Genomic DNA, 20,163 nt, shown 5'->3' on the forward strand with positions numbered 1-20,163 from the left:
AACAGACAGTTTGTCCCTGTCCTTGCTGTTGGCTGTGCTCCCATTACCGGCCTGTTATTTGTTGAGGATATCCCTATCATTAAGCCACCTTGTGATAAGTATGTCCCAGGGCGGGTGCTGTCCCGGAAGACAAACATCTTCAGAGATAATCAGGAGCTGCTACTGCTGTGCTGCGCACTGAGGCTTCAGATCTCCTGCTGGGCTGCAGGGGGAAGATGGCAGATAGGGGAGGTGAAGGTGAAGAGGAAAGGGGAGTCGTCGTCGTCCTCCTCTTCTTCCAAGTCCGGCCCGACGATCAACCTGACACAAAGCAGATGAAGGGAGGGCGCTGTGACACACACACACACACACACACACACACACATGCCTCTCTACTGAAGATAATGAGATGGAGCACAAAACAAGTAAAGTCCTCTGAGCCAATTCTCCAGGAATGGCCTTCATGATAAAGTGCATTCCTTTTTGTTCTGTGAGGAACAATGAAATCTCTCTTTCACTATCTGGTCAATCAGGAAATCCTCTTCATGATGACAACAACAGTTGTAGTAATGTGATAACTAGAAAATACATGTACATGGACATTGTCATTCTGATTGAAAAATGTGTGCCGTCTGTTTACAGAGTACACTCAATTCCAGTCCGGTGCTCTCAAGGGCTATAGAATCTCTGATCTATCTGATTGGAATAGCCGTTGTTGCTTTACTTTTCCTTGAGAGGATATAGCAGGCAATCCGATTGACCATATATGGCTGTTCAATTGGAATAAGAACGGAGTACACCACCTCTTTCATTACGATTAAAGATTCTAATTGGATCGACAGTTTTATTCTGATCAATATTATTTTACTTCAATCGGAGTAGAAGTGTCCATGTAAACCCACCTACGGTCACTATTTTATAACTTAGAGTTAATCAAAAACAGAAATAATAACAGAAATAATAACGCTTTCCCTCAATATGGTTGGTGTCATTAAAGTCCTCTTAAAGCATATCTCACTCCTTCAAACAGTTGCAATTGAGTCAATCACTCCATTGGTGGGTCTGCAGGGAAAATGACTTTATGGCTTTGGGCGCTGCCCTTTAACCTGGTCTTCATGACTTGACTTCCATTTTGCGCTTTTTCAGACAAATCCTCACTGTGTTCCAGCCCACCCAGCCCAACATAGCTGAGCAGTAAAAGAGTTTCCAAAAGACTTGAAAGGCTGCACAGATTCTTTCGATCCGATCTGACTCGCTTTGTTTACATGTGTGGCTTTTAACCCTTCGGGCTTGCACAGAACACACGCACACACACACACACACACACACACACACACACACACACACACACACACACACACACACACACACCCTGTGTTTCTGGACCACACATTTGGAGTGACATACAAGCTGAATTAGATTAATATGCTATAAACAATGTGCCTTGGAAGCATTTAAAACTACTTCAAAACTTTTAACAAACCTGTTGTGGATTATATATTAATTAGCCACCTGTACCAAGCTGGAATGGCTGGAGTGATTAAAAAAGCTGCTGGCAAGCGAAACAAACAGGAACTCAGGGAAAACACTTCAAAAGACGTTGCGAGAACAGGGAGTTTCACACACTTGGCATCCCAGCTCTCAGCATTAGAGCCTCTCTTTTGTCCCCTGCTGAACCTGAAATACCACAGTGCACACCGTTCCAGTTCTTGCTATTTCAGCACAAGTTGTGGTAATAAATATAATGGCCTATAAAAATATGTTGATATTTGTATTAGCTGTATTAGTGTCATCACTTTTTATTTAATTCATTTTTATTTGATTTTATCGATTTAACACCCTCACTAAAGTTTAGGTCTAAAGCTTGATATAATTTTACAACACTCACTTTTCTCTCTCAAGTAATTCCCATCAACAGTTGAGAGCCCTCATGAGTCATGAATCATGTAGGTATGTGACCCACATTCACAAAGTTTATCAAACTTTGTATAAAGGTCTTATGGTGTTTTGCTATCATAACAGCACAATAACAGGAACAGGAGTTTATAGCTAGAGAGGGTCACAGTGCCAGGGCAGTCCTTCACCCTCACATCCCCATTGTATTTCAGCATCTCTAAAGAGAAATAAATTATTGCTACACAGTAAAGACTTCTCCTTTCACCCCAGGAGCAAGAAACAGCACGGGCAGTTACCCACTGAAGATTAACCTCTTCGAAGTCGAGGTGAATCACATCCATTTCCCATTCTCACACAGTGGCAGATTTAGGGACATCTTGAAGAACACTTAGGCTCCGTCATGGCCTAATGTTCCTCACACCATGAGCATCCTTGTCTAATGAGTGCACAGGAGGTCTTCATTGCTCCAAGGCCTGACCTTCGACCTGTGCCTCCAGGACTTCCTTTTTTTGTATTGCCTGACCTCACACACTCACCAGCTCCATCACACACGCAAGGCCTGGAGAGCCTCTGCTTGTTGGAATAGTTTACTCAAATCCAAAAGTTACAAACTAGAGAAAAGGCAACACGGGCTGTTATTATATTTCCCACTGAATAATAGATGTGTACGTATTCGCACATTCATTAACGAGCATTAACATGCATTAATGTGAGAAAATGCATGAAGGAGAGAACCTTCAGAAAACATGGAACATGCCTGACAAGGGAATGGAAAAAGATCATCTCTCTTATGGCGCCATCTACTGGCTCACAATTCTAGCACAACACGACATGTGATAAATAATAGTGTAGTCTACTCTACCAGAAAATAAAGGACAAAAATAATAGTAGCCTAGCCTAAGGGAGAAGTTAATTGGCCTACATCCATTTTAGATAGGTCTACGGAGGAAATATCACAGGTGTTTGATAGTGTATGCTTTTCTTTCTTTCTAAATGTGTGTGACGTGAGCTTTTACTTTGAAATGTAAACGAACAAGGAAGTTATGATATTCGTGAGGTCGGTGTCCACGGGTCGGTGTCATCGAGTCGTAACTAAGAGGCAAGCATGTCTTATTCTGCTAAAATAGGTCCCTCCATTCTAAGCAGCGATCTCGCGCAGTTAGGAGATGAGTGTAAACGAATGATGGAATGTGGAGCTGATTACCTCCACCTTGATGTGATGGATGGGTGAGTGTCCTGCACTTTTAACAGCGTCAGTCAGTCAGGCAGACAGCAGAAGTATTCTGCAAAACAGTAAAGCTACCTTATTAGTTGGATCTTTAAAGTGCATCAACATTGGGAATATGTACGTCGTGAACGATGCATAGGCCTAATGTCTTTTCTGTGATTTCTGGAAGGCTACTGTCAAGCATAAAGTAAAGATCCTAGATTAATCACGTGTCAGAAGTTAAGCCAGAGGCCTTAGCTAGTTGGCTAATGTTAGCTTAATTCCCAGGACTCTTTAGACTTATGAGAGTCTAAGTCTATATTTCTTACATATTTTCTTCTTAGCCATTTTGTCCCAAACATTACGTTTGGCCACCCAATGGTAGAATGTCTACGGAATGCCGTGGGTCCGGATCCTTTTTTCGGTGAGTTAACTTAGTGTCACAGATTGCAACATTGTAATCATCAGAGTGTGAGCTCAAACAAAACAATCTGAACAGTGATCGTATTGTGTTCGTCCCTTGATACTTATGCCAGTGTCATGATCGACCACGACCAGCAGTGTGTGAGACTCTCAAACACCCATTCTGAGATTATTAAGTCTTAGACTCTTAGCAAATGTCTAAAATACTGTTTCGTGTGAGTGGTTGCGTGAGACTGCAGTTTACTTTATCATACGTTTCACTAGGCTATGGTTTATTTCAGTGTGTAGCCTGCTTTAAGTTTCTTCACCTGGACACAACGGGACAGTGTGTCCATAGCTTGTGTAAGCCTCTGATCACCTTGTTGCTTCTATCAGACATGCACATGATGGTGTCCAGGCCAGAGCAGTGGGTGAAGCCTATGGCCACAGCCGGAGCCAACCAGTACACCTTTCACTTGGAGGCCACAACAAACCCTGGCAACCTCATCAAGGAGATCAGAGAGAGTGGCATGAAGGTCTGTTTTCTGACAGAGTTTACATTCTAGATATCCTGAAGAGTGATATATTATGTAAAATGTAAATGTAAATTAGGTTTCTAGGCCAAGTAGGCTATACTTCCGTACGGAATTTGGTATCTGCATTTATCTCATCCGTGAAATAGTGAACACACACACACACACACACACACACACACACACACACACACACACACACACACACACACACACACACACACACTGTGAACACACACACACACACACACTCTGAACACACACGGTGAGATGAAGCACACACTAACCCGGACCAGTGAGCTGCCCGCTACAGCTGCGCTTGGGGAGCAGTGAGGGTTTAGGTGCCTTGCTCAAGGGCACTTCAGCCTTGCGTGTGGGCATGGGAGAGCAGTGCTCAACCACTTCCCCCCGCCCACATTTTTCCTACTAGTTGGTGATCAAACCGGTAACTCTTTGGTTACAAGCCCGAAGTCCTAAATAGTAGGCTCAGGCTGCCCCTGAATGAAGGCCGATATGGCCACAACGCATAGGCCCATGTGTTTTTAACTAGTTGCCATACTTAATTAAAAGCTTGTCATATATTTTTCCTAAACAAAGTGCCTTTGTCGTCACTTTCATTTTTGAGCTATTTACAGTAATTGGTGCATTTGCCACCATTGTGATTGAGTTGAATTAGATCTAGTCACATTTCTTATTTCTAGCCGTACACCTGTCTCATCTTAAACCAAAAGCACATTAGCAAAAGGTATCATTTACAACAACATGTATCTTCATGGGCAAGTCATTGGAACTGATGGAATCACACACTGGATGTATGAGACATAAGGGTTTCATGCACATATTTATAGGAAACATAGTGAAAGCATTTGTCGGGTTGTCAGTGTTGGTGTGTGTTTTGGAGAGCAAACCCGGTTAAACGTAATAGTTGCCCTGACAGGTGGGCCTTGCCATCAAGCCTGGAACCACTGTGGAGGAGCTTGCCCCCTGGGCTGGGCAGGTTGACATGGCTCTGGTCATGACTGTAGAACCTGGCTTCGGTGGTCAGAAATTTATGGAGGACATGATGCCAAAGGTAAGTAATATAAATAATTATGTCGAATAATTGATTGGCTGCGATAATTCTCTCATTTGTATACATATGATGGGTTGGAACACTTTTTTCAGTAGCATGTGGGTGTCTGTATGGGTGTGTCTTCTATGTGTTTAGGATTTTAATTATGCAGTAGCATTCTTTTATGTATTCATTTATGAATTATACTACCTCATTGATATCTGCCACTTGACATGCTCTTAACTGCACTTAATTTCATTGTATCTGTTACAATGACAAGATATTCTATTCTCTTCTATTCTATTCTATCTGAAGGTTGTGTATTGCTACTTTGGTAGAATGGGATCAACTATGTGTCCTCAGTGCTATGCGTAGTATAAGTAGTTTGGTTTTAAATGACCACATTTATTAACTTTCTGTCATTTTTGGCTTTATGCTTTGTGTGTTAAGGTCAGCTGGCTACGAAGTCAGTTTCCCTCCCTGGACATTGAGGTTGATGGAGGAGTAGGCCCAGGTAGCATTCACAGATGTGCAGAGGTAAGGTAACCTTTTTTGGTATCCTTTTTCAGTCACATTTCTACCAGTGTCTTATCTTTGAGTGCTGTTATTTTAGCAAAAACTGTAAATTACTAACTGACTGTTGACGGAGGACACACCTTCTCCCATTTTTCTAGAAGGATCTATGGTTTTGTTTAATGATAAACACAATGAGAGAACATGAGCGTATCCCCCCTGATCTCAGTGCTTCTCTATTTAGGCAGGGGCCAACATGATTGTCTCCGGCAGTGCCGTGGTCAGCAGCGATGACCCCCGCTCCGTCATCGCCCTTCTCAAGAACGTCGTCATGGAGGCCATCCAGAAGCGCTCTCTTGACCGCTGATTGGACAGCACTGTTAGATGACCCTTCCCCCTGCAGCCATTGGCCTCAAGCACCTGTGATTTTGATATTGATTCTCTGGTAACTGCTGGCTGCGTGTTGCGTTAATTTTGTTATTTAATGGTTGTCACGGTGAAAGTGAGGCCATCTAGAACCCTCTGGTGCTTGAGGGGCAGCTCTGCCTTTGGAAGGGGGAAGGACCAACAGGGCCACGGTCAGTCACGAGGGCCCTTAAACGTTACAGCCAATGAGAGCCAAACACTGAATTGCATTTTTTTTTTTTTCAGAAAAGATTGAACTGAAAGCCTAATTTGATCAGTGCTGGGAGGGCGATCACCTTTGGTTAACCAACAGAAGTGGTCACTTCTCTGTTCAGTCCGTTTGTTGTGGCTGGGCATATCTCCCATCTCCACTGTCCCCTACTGTACATTCCCAGTGCATTCTCAGTTATCCTGCTCCATCTGCCTGAGGGGTGGCGTTAGCTACCTAACAGGAGACATGTAACATCTTCACAGCTGCTCTGGGGCTCCTCTGGTGCTGTCCACTCATTTTGGGCTTGCATCTGAACAGTCTGTTTACCATTATACTGTTTGTTGATGTTCAATGATTACATTCCCTCTGATGAGCCTATAATACTGCTGAATAATGTTTTTGTGATAAAACGGTTAATACAATGAGTTGTTTTCTCACCCTTTGGTGTTCTCTTTTTTACTTGGCCTAAGAACAGCTTGCAAAACAGATTGTGAACAGAGGAAGATCTAGCAGTTATGTTCATTAAGCCTATGAACATTTGAAGAAGCTTACAGTTAGGTAGTTAGAGATGTATTTCTTAATGGCTATTTTCTCTTCTTTTGAAGATTGTCAACTGAATGTTTTATGTCTTTAACCTGTATCATTCAACCACTGAGCTCTAAAGAATATAGATCAGTGCATTCATGCATCTTCTCGAGAATGTTGTTCATGCAATACAGTAGCACTTTTTGAGTGCTGTTTGCATAACTGACTCTGTACTCCTCCAAGTGATCATAAGGATGCTCCAGCCCCTGTAGTCTGGGTGCAAGATTCTAGTGATAATAGCATCATGGTGATAGGTACGTATTTACTTGATTTATTTTATTTTGAAAAGAATCATATACACACACACACAAAAAAACAACAATATTGTGGTTTCATTAAGCTCAAAATAAGCACAAGGAGAATGGAGAAATTGCTACACTTGTGCAGTCAGTGTGATGTAGTCTTGTAATTCCATTGATGGACATATTTCATGCACCTATTACAGTTTTTTTCAATCGCTAACAAGCGTTTTGTCCATTCAGTTGACACATTTTCAAAACTCTAAACACAGTTAGCACAGCATCGGTTTTTCGTGGCCATACCATTCACACATTTCATGTTGTTTTCACGCAGTATGCAGTCAGTGAATACATTTTCACAATGCTTACATTTTCTTAACAGACAAACTATACCTCCCAACAAAATAATGGATCGTTTTTGTATTATTTTCGAATGTTAACACACAACATCCCACAATAGTTAAAACAATATTCCAAACCTTAGATACAGTATAAAACCTCTGCTTCTGCAATTTTATCAATTCAAAAGCAATATCTCAGCTGATAATAAACAAACAGTCGAATAATTGACACACAGATGATTTATGTTGGGTAAATTGGGCCAACCACAGCTGATTTCAGTCTGTCTTAGACTCAGTGGCAGGGGTCTCTATTACATTGACACTTACACAGTAAAAAGAGGAGGTGATGTTTTTGGAAGCAGAAACAGAAAAAGACAAATATTGTAATGTCTGGACGAGGAAAAGTAAGACTAAGGGGCCCAGGGAGAAGAGCAGGCCCAGTGAGAGATGCAGTGCAGGAGCACTGAGAGGAGCAGGTGCAGAGATTAGACACAGTAATATTGTGCTTTTTTTTGTTCACCCCCTTTATCTGGGCTTTTTGCTGTTGTTTTTTGTTCAGAATGCTCTTGTGTATCATGGATATTTTGTTCACTGCAATGCTGTAAAACTTTTTCTGTTCTATCATAGTCTACTGTAAACAGTATTTATACTGCACCTCCTGTAGGCCTAGTGAACAGTAAAAAAAAAAAAGATTTGCTTTTTACTGGAATGCATTTGAATGTGAACATTACATCTGCACATACAGTTCCCAACCAAGAAATTTAGTTTAAAAATGCTGGATTGCATGTTTTGCATGCAAATACCTGTAAAACTGAAACATAAAAGTCTATGCAGTTTTTGTAATGTGAACAGTAGCCAGTATTTTGAAACCTAGTGTATTCTAATTGACTGCATGTATCTTGTGAAGTGAAAACAAGTTTTATTCTTTGACAAAATAACTTCATTTTGAGTCAGGTTTCCAGTGTTTTGGTAAAGTTAGATTGTGCAGAGAAATGATGAGTTAGTGTATATGTAACAAAATGTGGTGTAAGAACATGGGATGTGCTTTTGAGAGGAAAATGATCCATTTGGCCAATTGTGTTTTGTAGGTGAGAGTCTGTGTTTAGAGTTTTGAAAATGTGTCAAATGAATGGACAATCGCTTGTTAGTGATTGAAAAAAACTGTAATATGAAGCCATTTAAACAGTTGACATTTGACTAAATTATTGCATATTTGTCTGCATGGAAAGCCTTTGTTTTAAGCACCCAATCCTCTGCTCATTACGGAGACTATTGCTGTTAGAAAAATACGTATTCTTCATTGGATTCTGGGAATTCTACTATTTCATGTAACAGTTGGAATACATTATGCTGGCCTCTGTCTTCTCTGTGTGGATCCATTTTGATAATCTTCACTCACGTTTACTGAACCAGGCGTGCTCTTGGTGTTTCGCTAGGGACAGAAGGAGGAATACAAACATATATATGTGCAGCACATTTAGCACACAGTAAACTGAAAATCTCTAAAACACAAAAGCATGAAGAGAAATAATACATATTTGTTAACATTTGCTGAGAATATTTCTACTAACTACAGCATGTTGAATAAAACTCTTAGCTTGTAGTTATGGAGAAGGTCATGTAACATGTAATTACACTGGTCCTCCTCACCTGAATCTGCTCGTAATCAGCAGAGATGTTTGATAAAGTAAGGGTTGCATATGGCCCTTGAGCTTCCTCTCGGGTCCTGAAAGTCTTTTTATTCACAACCAAATAATCATTTTATTTAGACAAAACAATTTCAGCAGGACACTGTGTAGTTAATGACACTATATTTCTGTTGAGTCCAGGGTTACCATTACCACCACAGGAAAGGGAAATTACATGCATCTGTATGAGGATAGAATAAAACAAAAACAAAACAACTAAATATACTTACAGTCAATCTTTTTGCCAAATATGGGTTGATGACCAGGCCATGGTAGAACAGACAAGAAGAGAGGGGGCACTGTAAGTTATAATGTGCTACACTATATGGACTACACTACAGTATGTGCAGAGGGAATATGATATATTTAAGGATGGAAGGATGTTTTAAATGAACTGCATATCAAAGGGTGCAATAGAAGAAATGCCTTTTGACAGATTATCTCAAATTAGTTCAGCCTTGGACTGGAAAAAAAGTACTGATGTGTCACTGCATACTGTATGTAAAATGGTGGTAAAACGGTGAAATCTCATGATAGCAGTGTAATGCTGGGTGACTGGCTGGGTGGTTGTTCGACGTACCTTTTGTATTTGTAGACATCCACCACAATAGTGAGGACATACAGACATGCCAGAACTCCACAGAACACATATGGCACCATGGAGCACTGCTGGCCTGTGGTGTTGAAATACAGAATTATCTCAAGGTTAATCATGAACACAACACATGCTTGAAAGACAGACAGAAATGAACATTTATGGGTGCTGCTGTTGTTCACAAAATCACCTACACTTGACCTTCAGTTATGTGAACAGCAACATATATTTCAGTGTTGTAGACATACCCCTAAGATACCATTTTCACTGAAAAGTCTCATACCATTACCTTCACTGCCATCCTCAACCTCCAATGCGACCACAGCAGACTTCTGCTCTCCCCACGGGCTGATGGCCTCACAGGAGTACAGACCCCTGTCGGCCCCGGTGGCCATGAGAGCCAACTCTTGGCCTGAGGCCCTCAGAGTCCGTTGGCCACTGGTGATCCCGGCGTACCAGTTGTAGGTGTTCACTGGGGGGTTGGCCTCGCTCAGGCAGCGCAGGGTCACCAGCGCTCCTACTGGGACTGGGCTCGGACGGCTCATCGTTACCCTGGTGTTGTGTGGCCCATCTGAAAAGCAACACGTGCTCTGTAAGCTCGGCTGCAGTGAGCAGGGTGGTTTTCAGTTAGGCTCTTCACTGAATTTAATTAAAAACAAAACAAAACAAAACAAAACAAAACAATAAAAAGAGCCAAGTGTTTGAGAACACAGCCTAATTGATGCATCGCCTAATTTACAACCTCAGAGAGGGAACAAACTGAAGAAGCTCACTTGGTCAACATGAGTTCATTTTATTAACTAAAATATCATCTCATCCAGCCGACTGATACGGGAAATATAACGTGGAACCAAAATGCGAAAAAAAAAAAATACTTCATCGTTACCATTTTTCTAGGTTGATCAGGCTTGAAAATTCCCCATCTCCATTGTGGGTAATGACAGACAACGTTTGAGAACCACTGGTCTAATCGCATATAGGAAAATATCTAACATGGTCAGAGGTATTTCCCTTTTCTTCAAACAAAACAAAAAACAACAACAAGAAAGTGACATCTACTGTGTAAAGCCATGGGCTACAACACTTCCTACTCCTGTTAAACCAGTTTTAGGTCCAGGTGTGTTTAAATGGTAGGCTATGTGGAGGAACAGGTAATCACTGGCGAAATATGGGCAAGTAAATAAAAAATGACAAAAGAATAGGAACATGACTTCAGCCACAACACACTTCAACATCCAGGTTCTTCATATTTCTCTTGATAGGATTTACAGTAGTGTGCTGTTCTTACTCAAACTCTCTCTCTGTCTCTGTCTCTCTGTCTTTCTCACTCTCTCTCTCACACACACACACACACACACACACACTTACACAGAATGTTGAGGGTCTGACTCTCCACTCCATGGCTTTTGGCTCCATATTTTCCAGGGTATATGGCTTCACAGGTGACATTTTGCCCATAATGACGGGCCATCACAGTAAAACTCAGGTTGGCCATCACAAACATGACCCCCTGCTCAGAGTGCACCTTCAAACATCAACAAAGATAAGAGTCTTCATATGTTATTTTGATTTTCAGGTGCATTACCTGATGCTATACAGCGTTTGCAATAAAGGACAAGGACTAAAACCTGGGGCAGTCCAGGCGGCCCATGCTGACCCCATCCATGGCTGATGGAGACATGAACATGATAACTGGACCACAGACAGAGCAGTGGAAGAAGGGATGATGTGTGTCACTTACCTGAGCAACACATGGCACCAGAACGCATGCTGCTATTCACGTAGATGTTATTGTGACTGCCTGAGTATGAGTACCTGCACAGATGACTGCTGGCTCTGGTCCATCTCCAGCTCAAGCCGCACTTCTGGTAGAAGAGACGGGCAGGGGGCACTGGCGCGGCAGGTGACGGTCAGCGTCTTACCTGGTCTCAACCCACCTGAGGGGCTCAGGCTCAGCACAGGACGAGGGGGGCGCTCTGGTGAGGGTGGTGGTAGCGGGGTGGGGGCAATGTCAGATGTGTAAGTAAGCACCTGCGTGTGGCCTTATGGTCTATTTGCTGTTATTTCCAAAACAGAAAATAACATTTTAAGAGAATTATGGCATCCTGCTGTGGAACGTGAGCCACAGCAGAGTGACTATGAGTATACTGTTGCGTCCCTTTTTTATTTGTTGTTAGAAGTGCTCTTAAAAGCTTAAATGTTTTATCATGTTGTACTGTATGTCAGCCAAATGTAATGTAATGCAATGTAATGATTATATAATTTTTTTAGGTCAACTATATGTCAGGAAAACACGTGACTGACCTCTCTGAAAGCTGATGAACAGTTCTTTAGCGTATGTGTATTTCAGGTCAGAAGGCCCCTCCACTCTGAAAAGTAATGGCTCACTGAATCCCAGAGGGAGCTCTGTGAAGACGGTGGTGCAGTTCTTGTTCTTGAAGTCCCCCACAATCTCTCCCTCAAAGCCACTGGCTGGGCTCGTATCGGACTGAAGCACTGCAGGGCCACCAACCTTGCCCCTTGTCCACAACGCTACCGAAGTATTGACCTCTGTTTTGTATTTTGCAGGGAATGAGAAAGTGCAGGGGATCACAATACAGGACCCACTGATGGCAGTGATGTTTTCAGGCATCTGGATGAACCATTCTGTGCCAAGACAACCTATAGAGATTTGAGATATGAGAGTTTGGCCTCGATAGCTTTTAATTTCTGCTTTTAATACACATGGCTTTTTAAATGGCCTAATCAGAATATTATGTATTGCATATAGGACCGACATACACCAACCAGCCTCAACATTATGACCACTGACAATTGAAGTGAATACTGTAACACTGATTGTCTCCTCATCATGGCACCTGTTGGTGGGTGGGATATATTAGGCAGCAAGTGAACATTTTGTCCTCAAAGTTGATGAGTTAGAAGCAGGGAAAATGTAGCCTGGTCCTTTACTCTCGTACATTTGTAATGTACAGAGAGTCTGGCCACTTCCCATTGCAGACTCAGACAATGTAGTGAAGGGACATTAAAACTGAGCGGAACTATGTAGTAAGGCGGAGCCAGGCTAGGGAACACGGGCAAGCGTAAGTATTTGAGTGACTTAAACAATGGCCAAATTGTGATGGCTATAGACGACTGGGTCAGAGCATCTCCAAAAAATGCAGCTTTTGTGCGGTGTTCTGGTCTGCAGTCAGTACCAAAAGTGATCCAAAGAAGGAAAAGCAGTGAATCAGTGGCATGGTCATGGGTGGCTAAGGCTCACTGACTGACGTGGAAAGCAAAGGCTGGTCCTTGTGGTCTGATTCAACAGATGAGCTACTGTAGCTTAAATCGCTGAACAAAATCTAATGCTGGTTCTGATAGAAAGGTGTCAGAACACAAAGTTGTGCATCACAGTGTGTTGCATTTGGGGCTGTGCAGCCCCAGTCCAGGGTGCCCATGCTGACCCCTGACCCCTGCCAATGGGCACATGAGCATAAGAGCCGGACCACGGAGCAGTGGAAGAAGCGGGCCTGGTCTGATGAATCACATTTTCTTTTACATCACGTGGATGGCCAGGTGCAGTGTGTGTGTCATTTACCTGGACAACACATGGCTCCAGAATGCATGCTGCTATTCATGTGGATGTCATTAGACACACGCCACCTAAGCATTGCACTACAAACCATGTACGCCTTTTCATGGAAACAGTATTCCCTAAACACAGTGGTCTCTTTAAGCAGGACAATGTGCTCTGCTGCAAAGCAAAAATGGCAGGTGGTCAATGTTATGGCTGATCGGAGTACTGTCTGTTTGTTGTTCATGTGTATAGGCCTGACCTTGCAAAATGAAGCCAATAACGGATGGTGCCAGTATCCCAAACATATTTTCTTCCTTTCATACAAAGAAGAAAGTATGTGCCTGCAAAGTATACAAATCAAATGAATCATTACAGCAATTGAGAATAATTTTGACTATCATAGACATAATGACTATAGATTAAAATGTGCTGATCCATCGTCCCATAATATTTTCTACACTTCCTCACTAATGCAATGTACCAGCATAATCTGCAATACTTCCTCTTACACAAGATTTCTTCAGTCCTCTTAAAACAACAAACGTGTCGATTATGCTCATTTTCAGTTATCTTGAAACTCAATTTTTATATCGAATTGTGATTATTCACTTATTTCAAACTCAAGTGAATTAATTTCCAGTAATAAAACTAAAAGGTAAATTGAGGTTAGGCCATTTTTTTTTATTTGAGATGTATTTTAATCAAAGCTCTGTCAATGTCTTTAATCAACATTTTCAATTTATTAGACTTGTTTTTTTTAGACTTGTCCCACTAGCAATGTGTTCCAGTTTGAATGCCATGGTGAGTTTGGCACAGTGTAATTATTCATGTAATTGATCACCAAATTCATATCACTATACATTCATCTTAACACTTTTATACATAAGATATTCTATGTTGACCTTGGACAAATTCAGAAGTGCACCCTACCTGATGGTTTTGCTGGGTGGTACGAATCTAGACGGTCCTCTCAGACTGACCGTCGTGACGCAAATGGGAACTTTTGAGGAAGAACCACACTGAATACTGCTTGCATAATCAATGTGAATTTAATGAACTAGGGTGACCACCACCATTTAACTGAAAATGAGGACCCTGTGCGCTAAAGTTAGGACAAAGGTCCAAAAGTGAGGACACATGCAGAATCATAGTAGCCTAACATTAATAAGGCAAGGCAAATACTTCTATGAGCATCAGTGTTTTTTTTTGTTTACTTTGTCAACAAACCCACCATGACTTAGTAACTTCTATTCACTATACTTAGTGAGCTCTGCAGCTATTTAATCATCCAGAAGAGCAAAAAACGATGCCACAGAGAACGGTGTGGTTTTCTCCTCTTCCTTGTGAGGGCGTGCCTCGCACTCTTACACCTGGAGCTGACATCAATTTCTGTTGCCACTTACAAAATGCATGGTATGCATCTGCCCTGTTGATGGTAGCAAAGTGGTCTTCAGGACATCAGGCCGAGGTGAAAGACACAACTCATGCCAAAACTCCAGACAGAGAGGTCAAAAACCGGACTAACCGGACTGTCCGGACGATAGACACTCTACCACGAACATACAATGCATATTGCCCAATGCCCATCAGGCAAGCATGATACAAGCACAAGCACAACAACTACAGTATGCATCACCATAACTGAGGACACATGCCAACTCAATGGATCACTGAAGACCTTGATAACGACAGGTACAGTAGGCCTACCCTGATCATTTGTAGGCTGTTTCTCTTGTCCTACATTTAGCCTATAGGTCCAGGGTTGCACAAAACAGCCAGGCCGTCTTGCAAAAGGGAAAAGGGCAGATATCTCATCTCGTATTGTTCACTGTCTTTGTGCATGATGTCTTGAAATATGACCAAACAAATAACAGGTGTGATACAGTGAAATGGACTTTGAGGTATAGGCAAGCTTATGCTGCAACCTAACGAACCAATCAGGAACAATGAAACACGATCGAAACCAGATGTACAGGAAGAATGTCCTTATTGCAGAGTCGACATGTCGTTCAGTGTTTTCAACTGTTTTGCGACTTGTCTCATTTAGATTAGAAGAATCCTGAAGATATCAATTGAAAATTGAAACATCAGACATTTCAAAAATCGCCGAAAATGGCAGGTAAGATAAACGTTAAAACGTCTTACATTTCGTAGCCTAGGATATTACTTTTAAAGTGCAGCAGCTATCTTCCCCAAAACACGCCTCTGGAACGCGACGTCTCCGGCGACGCGAAGTTTTGTTTCATATTTTTTCAGCCATCTATCTGCTATGTTGTTCTAAATTACATTTCAAATAACCGTATACATTTCATTTATTAGCGTAGCCAGCTATAAGAGCCTATAGGCTGTTAAGGCAAAATTAGTTTACTTTCGGTTTGCAAACACTTGGCGGCATATTGCTTGTCAGTCATAACCTGGTCATAACAGCATGGAATGCAATTACTTACACGACTGTGCATAGCCTAGGCCTACTTAATAATGACACCGACTGGCCACTACAACGACCATATCTAACAGATGCTCTTTTTTTGCTGTTAACTAGCCCAACGACTAAGTGATGTTCGCGTGAAGTTCGTGGAGAAAGTGACCAAATCCGTACTCAAGCAACTTTTGGACGACCTCAGAGACGACCGTGTCTTGAATGAAGAGGAGATGGAATCTGTACTTGAAGAACACAAGGCGAGGGCGGATCAAGCTCGCTATTTAATTGATATGGTTCGGAAGAAAGGGAACAAATCTTCGGAAAGGATGATCAAACGAATCCAGGAGAGAGACGGAAATCTGTACGATGAGCTGTCATTGGGTGTGGTGCCCTCAGGGACTAGTGAGTAGAATTTTAGGAGTGAGATATTCATGGGTTTCAGGACCCTTTCCACAAAGTGCCTAAAACCAAGCACCTTGATTATGAATGCAGACTGCATGGTGCTTGATTAACTGAGACTGCTGGCGTGAGACTGTTATGCTGGCCATCATGAACTGGGAGCATGTTAACCGAAATCATCAGTGGAACACAATGTAGGAATTATAGCTATACAAACACAAGATCAAATGAATTGTAGATATACTATAAGATCAAATAAATCTGTTAATGCAGTAGCCTTGTCAATGTCCTTCTGCTTGTGGGGCTCAACACTGTTAATGCCCTTTGTGGACAATATAATAGTATAGGCTACCTCACTTTACTACTTATCCCAAGTCGCATATTTATGTTCCAGCAGCACCATCAGCCCCAGCACCATCAACCCCAGCACCATTACACCAGGTTTCAAATCCAGATGAGTCCACTGTGTCAGAAGTCCTTCTTCCCTGTTCAGAGCAGTTCAGATCACAGAAACTTACGGAAGGGGACATGGTAAAGTTTATGATGCAAAATGTCCATATACTGTAATTTAGTCTTGTATACATTTACGCAAATGCAAATGGGTGATTTGTTTGTGATTCACCACCTTCTTAGATCTACAAGCCTATGGACAAGCCAGGAAGGAAGCGTTTGGCGCTACTCATTAACAATGTTCAGTTTGAATGTGCGCGGTTGTTGAGACGAGGGGCAGAGAGAGATGAGGAGAGAATGGAAACACTGCTTAAGGGCCTAGGATATGAAGTAGTGAAACACAGAGACCTCTCTGGTGAGGTAGGCATCATAAAAACAACCCTACAGAATGTATGTCTTAATGGATAGCAATCTTGCATGGTTCAGAATCTGCACTGGGCACAGACATAAAAGCAAATGCATACTTTATTGTGATGCACCCAAATACCAGCTGCACAAATGGTCATATTGTAATTCTAGAGATCACTTACATTTCACCAGAAAGAACCTTGCATTGTCAACAGATTCTAAACAATCACAAGACACTATCTCAGCTAACAAAGCCTATCCTCTGCAGGAGATGGACAAAGCGGTGAAAGCCTTTTCAAAACGCGAGGAGCACACTCAATCAGATGGCACCTTTGTAGTAATAATGTCACATGGGAAGAGGGACGCCATTTTGGGTGTGCGCTGGAGCAAAGAAAAGCCTGATGAATTCCCTATTGATAATGTTTACAGCTGTCTGAACACCCAAGGTTGTCCTGGATTACGTAACAAACCAAAGGTTATTCTTATTCAGGCCTGCAGAGGAGGTACTTTTCTGACCTTATTCTTGAGTATGATACAATTTTGAGTCATTTTTAGATGCATGCAATCAGTTTAGTATACTGTTTCAGGTGAAGAAGGATGCGTTTGGATGTCTGATGGCATACAGGATGACAGTACTGCCATTGAGAGTGATGACATCCGCAGGGAACACAAGGAGAAAGACTTTATCTCCCTCCTTTCCTGCACACCTGGTTAGTAGGTGCACCCGTTGTCCTCTTGTCATGGGTGAATTGGTGGTGGTGACCCTTCAGGAACAGGGCTAGCATGCTAGTAGTTTGAAAAGTTGTGGGTTTGATTACCAACTTCACAGAGGTTTCAATATGTTTTATAATTTTAAAAGTAACAGATAACATAAGATAGGAACTTCCGAACCAATTGAGATGAAATGTTTAGAAGCAGTCGAGCATGACTGTTTCAGTTTACAAAATTGATTCATGCTGTAATTACCCAGTTTTATCCAATTAAATAGTTCAGTTGAAATACATGAAATATTAATGCAATTTCAACATCATTGTGTTATGCAGGTGGCATGAGAGTAGGCATTCAGATTACTTAGACATTCAGATATTTAGTATCGCAATATCAATGTTAAGGAAAATAACTTTGATTTTTATGCAATTGTAATGTTATATTGTTTTGATAAATCAGACAGCCATGACTTTCCCTGGTGGAGGTGCAGCATAGTGGTTAAGGAGCTGGGCTAGCATGCAATAGCCTGAAAAGTTGCGGGTTCAATTCCTTTCTTCCACCATTGTGCTCTTGAGCAAGGCACTAAACCCCAAGTTGGACAATGAAGTTGCAATATAAATTACATATGTAAGTCACTTTGAATAGAAAGTGTCTAAGTGAATAAAAATGAATGGAATAAAAAAGTAGTTTTCCGGTTCTGCTCCCATCAACTGGAATGCCCTCATACATGCTACCTCCCAACCGGTGCACTCTTTAGACGAACAATGTCTGACTCTGCCACCGGTACGCTCAGTCCAAACTTTTCTCATCTGTTGTTCCTCGTTGGTGGAACGGGCTATCAGTTCCTACTAGAGAAAAGGCGTCCCTCTCAATCTTTGAAAAACTCCTGAAGACCTGCTTTTCAGAGCATGTCTCCTCTCGTACATAGACTGTAAAAGCTCACATAGCACTACTTATAACAAGCCTTGCTAATTCTAACACTGACTAGAACTGACACTTGACTGTATGAAAGTAACACTCACTGATGCACTAGCTTGTACTTATCACTGTACCTTTTTTTTTACCATGTTGGGAGTTGCTTTGGTTAAAAGGTGCCAGCAATGTAATGTAATGTCACACTCTGTCCACAGACACAAAATCCTACAGGCATGTGGAGAATGGCACTTTTTTTGTTCAGTATCTTGTGGAGGAGTTCAACACTCATGCTCATCGGGACCATGTAGAAGAATTGTTCACAAGGGTAATTGTAACACATATAATCCATCAATTATTATTAATTTTGTACATATTGCAATAGCTATTAATGCTTTGTTGATCATATAATGTACCTACATTGACATAACCAAATCATTGCCATTGACGCCTTTGTTAGAAATTTCAAAAGGCTGTGGTGTCCTCATGTAATAGTGAACCATCTAACAGGTCTCATATTAATCAGTTTATAGGGCCTACTGTCTTTGTTTTAGGGACAACAAATTAGCTGCATTCTCTATTTAGATGTAAAGATTTTGATAATACAGTGCATTCTTTATTGGTAAGTTAATTGGGAAATTTAAGATTGAACAATAATCTAATTCCATAGAAATAAGTAGCCCAATTTACAATAGCCTAGTTTGGAAGAAGCTGTACTGACATTGTGCATAGGGAAAACTGAATTATTCATTCTTTCATTGTTATTATCAATTAACTAAAACATGCTGCCAGATTTCTTTTACATGCTTATTGAGAAGATATTCCAACAGCTCGGTAACGTGTTTGCACAAGAACCATATAAGCCTTGAGTAGCACACTTCTGAAAATGTTTTCTTCCAATAGGTTATGAGACGCTTTGAGAAGTTTCCCAGACAAATGGTGTGCAAAGACAGGACCACCCTCTCAAGGCACTTCTACCTGTTCCCAGGGCAGTAAAACAAGAATATTCTCTGCCATCAAATCTGAGAAGGTATTTTCTCAGATCACTGATGTTTCAAAAACGTGTTGCCGACATTTATAATATATCTACACTATTACTATTACATATTATATGTAAGTTTACAGTTAATTCTAAAGGCCTAAAGGGATAAATTACCAGTGATACTATCAGGTATTTGCTTTTGAATGTGAAACTTATCAAATGTTTTTTTATAATGGTTTTTAATTAAAAATGCATTCCAGTGTGTAAGCTTAAGATTGCAAAGATTCTGCATTGATGCTGAAAACTAAACAAACAGAAAAAGGAATTAGAAGAGTAGGCTAATAGTTGGTGCTGTGGGCCACACAGTATTCAGTGTGACTATTTTGGATAATCTTGGAGGAAGGTGATGGCTTTTATTCGTTATGCCTTTTTTGTTTATCTTTGAATTAAAAAAAAAACTATATATTTTTTCATACAAATGTTGGCTTGAACAGGTAAAACACACCGAATTACCTCTATGAAATGTGCTATAAATAAACATTGAACATTAAAAGCACTGGATGTTTTTACTTGTTTTCTGGTAAGGTAAGATTATATAATGGTATAATGTAAGGTATATAATAATTGAATTAATATGAATACATCACATTAATAAAGCTTTACTGTGAAAACTGGGCCATGCTAGGACAGTAAGTAGCCTAATATATGTCAAAAATAGGACAGAATTATCATGATGGA

At 41.2% G+C, this 20,163-nt stretch overlaps 3 protein-coding genes across 9 annotated transcripts; 2 read left to right on the forward strand and 1 right to left on the reverse strand.

The window, feature by feature from the left end:
* The first annotated feature begins 2,938 nt into the window (after positions 1-2,938).
* Positions 2,939-6,634, forward strand: rpe (ribulose-5-phosphate-3-epimerase). The gene is made up of 6 exons (XM_062534102.1): positions 2,939-3,102; positions 3,427-3,506; positions 3,881-4,020; positions 4,955-5,089; positions 5,519-5,605; positions 5,826-6,634. Exons 1-6 carry the CDS (start codon positions 2,981-2,983, stop codon positions 5,946-5,948), a joined length of 687 nt encoding a protein of 228 aa, XP_062390086.1. The 5' UTR covers positions 2,939-2,980; the 3' UTR covers positions 5,949-6,634.
* A 442-nt stretch (positions 6,635-7,076) lies between these two features.
* LOC134078286 (B-cell receptor CD22-like) lies at positions 7,077-14,290 on the reverse strand. 4 transcript variants are annotated; one of them, XM_062534098.1, is made up of 9 exons: positions 14,135-14,290; positions 13,464-13,545; positions 11,950-12,306; positions 11,461-11,621; positions 11,014-11,170; positions 9,935-10,216; positions 9,631-9,724; positions 9,013-9,287; positions 7,077-8,794 (listed from the first exon to the last, which is right to left on the reverse strand). In XM_062534098.1, exons 2-8 carry the CDS (start codon positions 13,507-13,509, stop codon positions 9,200-9,202), a joined length of 1,185 nt encoding a protein of 394 aa, XP_062390082.1. In that variant the 5' UTR covers positions 13,510-13,545; positions 14,135-14,290; the 3' UTR covers positions 7,077-8,794; positions 9,013-9,199. The 4 variants fall into 4 exon arrangements, with proteins under 4 accessions (XP_062390082.1, XP_062390083.1, XP_062390085.1 ...); XM_062534101.1 differs by having other exon boundaries at positions 7,078-8,794; positions 11,950-12,195; positions 14,135-14,289; XM_062534100.1 differs by having other exon boundaries at positions 7,079-8,794; positions 9,013-9,231; positions 14,135-14,288.
* A 453-nt stretch (positions 14,291-14,743) lies between these two features.
* On the forward strand, positions 14,744-19,729 carry LOC134078289 (caspase a-like). Of its 4 annotated transcripts, XM_062534107.1 has the most exons (9): positions 14,814-14,896; positions 15,252-15,323; positions 15,747-16,028; positions 16,420-16,556; positions 16,659-16,835; positions 17,092-17,326; positions 17,411-17,533; positions 18,662-18,771; positions 19,347-19,729. In XM_062534107.1, exons 2-9 carry the CDS (start codon positions 15,317-15,319, stop codon positions 19,437-19,439), a joined length of 1,164 nt encoding a protein of 387 aa, XP_062390091.1. In that variant the 5' UTR covers positions 14,814-14,896; positions 15,252-15,316; the 3' UTR covers positions 19,440-19,729. The 4 variants fall into 4 exon arrangements, with proteins under 4 accessions (XP_062390088.1, XP_062390089.1, XP_062390091.1 ...); XM_062534104.1 differs by lacking the exon at positions 15,252-15,323 and having other exon boundaries at positions 14,744-14,896; XM_062534105.1 differs by lacking the exon at positions 15,252-15,323 and having other exon boundaries at positions 14,744-14,896; positions 16,423-16,556.
* The last annotated feature ends 434 nt before the right edge of the window (positions 19,730-20,163 follow it).

The sequence above is a fragment of the Sardina pilchardus genome, chromosome 4 (assembly GCF_963854185.1).
Source record: "Sardina pilchardus chromosome 4, fSarPil1.1, whole genome shotgun sequence".
In the NCBI taxonomy this organism is placed as follows: Eukaryota; Metazoa; Chordata; class Actinopteri; order Clupeiformes; family Clupeidae; genus Sardina; species Sardina pilchardus.

Excerpts from the sequence above, each read along its gene's own strand:
- LOC134078289 (XM_062534104.1), top strand. The coding sequence starts at position 14,770 with ATGCATATTGCCCAATGCCCATCAGGCAAGCATGATACAAGCACAAGC. Across the intron at positions 16,557-16,658 it reads AACTTACGGAAGGGGACATG|ATCTACAAGCCTATGGACAA; the intron begins GTAAAGTTTATG and ends CCACCTTCTTAG. Across the intron at positions 17,534-18,661 it reads CCTCCTTTCCTGCACACCTG|ACACAAAATCCTACAGGCAT; the intron begins GTTAGTAGGTGC and ends CTCTGTCCACAG.
- LOC134078286 (XM_062534098.1), bottom strand. The coding sequence starts at position 13,509 with ATGTTTGGGATACTGGCACCATCCGTTATTGGCTTCATTTTGCAAG. Across the intron at positions 12,307-13,463 it reads TATTGGCTTCATTTTGCAAG|GTTGTCTTGGCACAGAATGG; the intron begins GTCAGGCCTATA and ends AAATCTCTATAG. Across the intron at positions 11,171-11,460 it reads GCCAGCAGTCATCTGTGCAG|GTGCACTCTGAGCAGGGGGT; the intron begins GTACTCATACTC and ends TGATGTTTGAAG.
- rpe (XM_062534102.1), top strand. The coding sequence starts at position 2,981 with ATGTCTTATTCTGCTAAAATAGGTCCCTCCATTCTAAGCAGCGATCTC. Across the intron at positions 3,103-3,426 it reads CACCTTGATGTGATGGATGG|CCATTTTGTCCCAAACATTA; the intron begins GTGAGTGTCCTG and ends TTTTCTTCTTAG. Across the intron at positions 4,021-4,954 it reads TCAGAGAGAGTGGCATGAAG|GTGGGCCTTGCCATCAAGCC; the intron begins GTCTGTTTTCTG and ends TTGCCCTGACAG.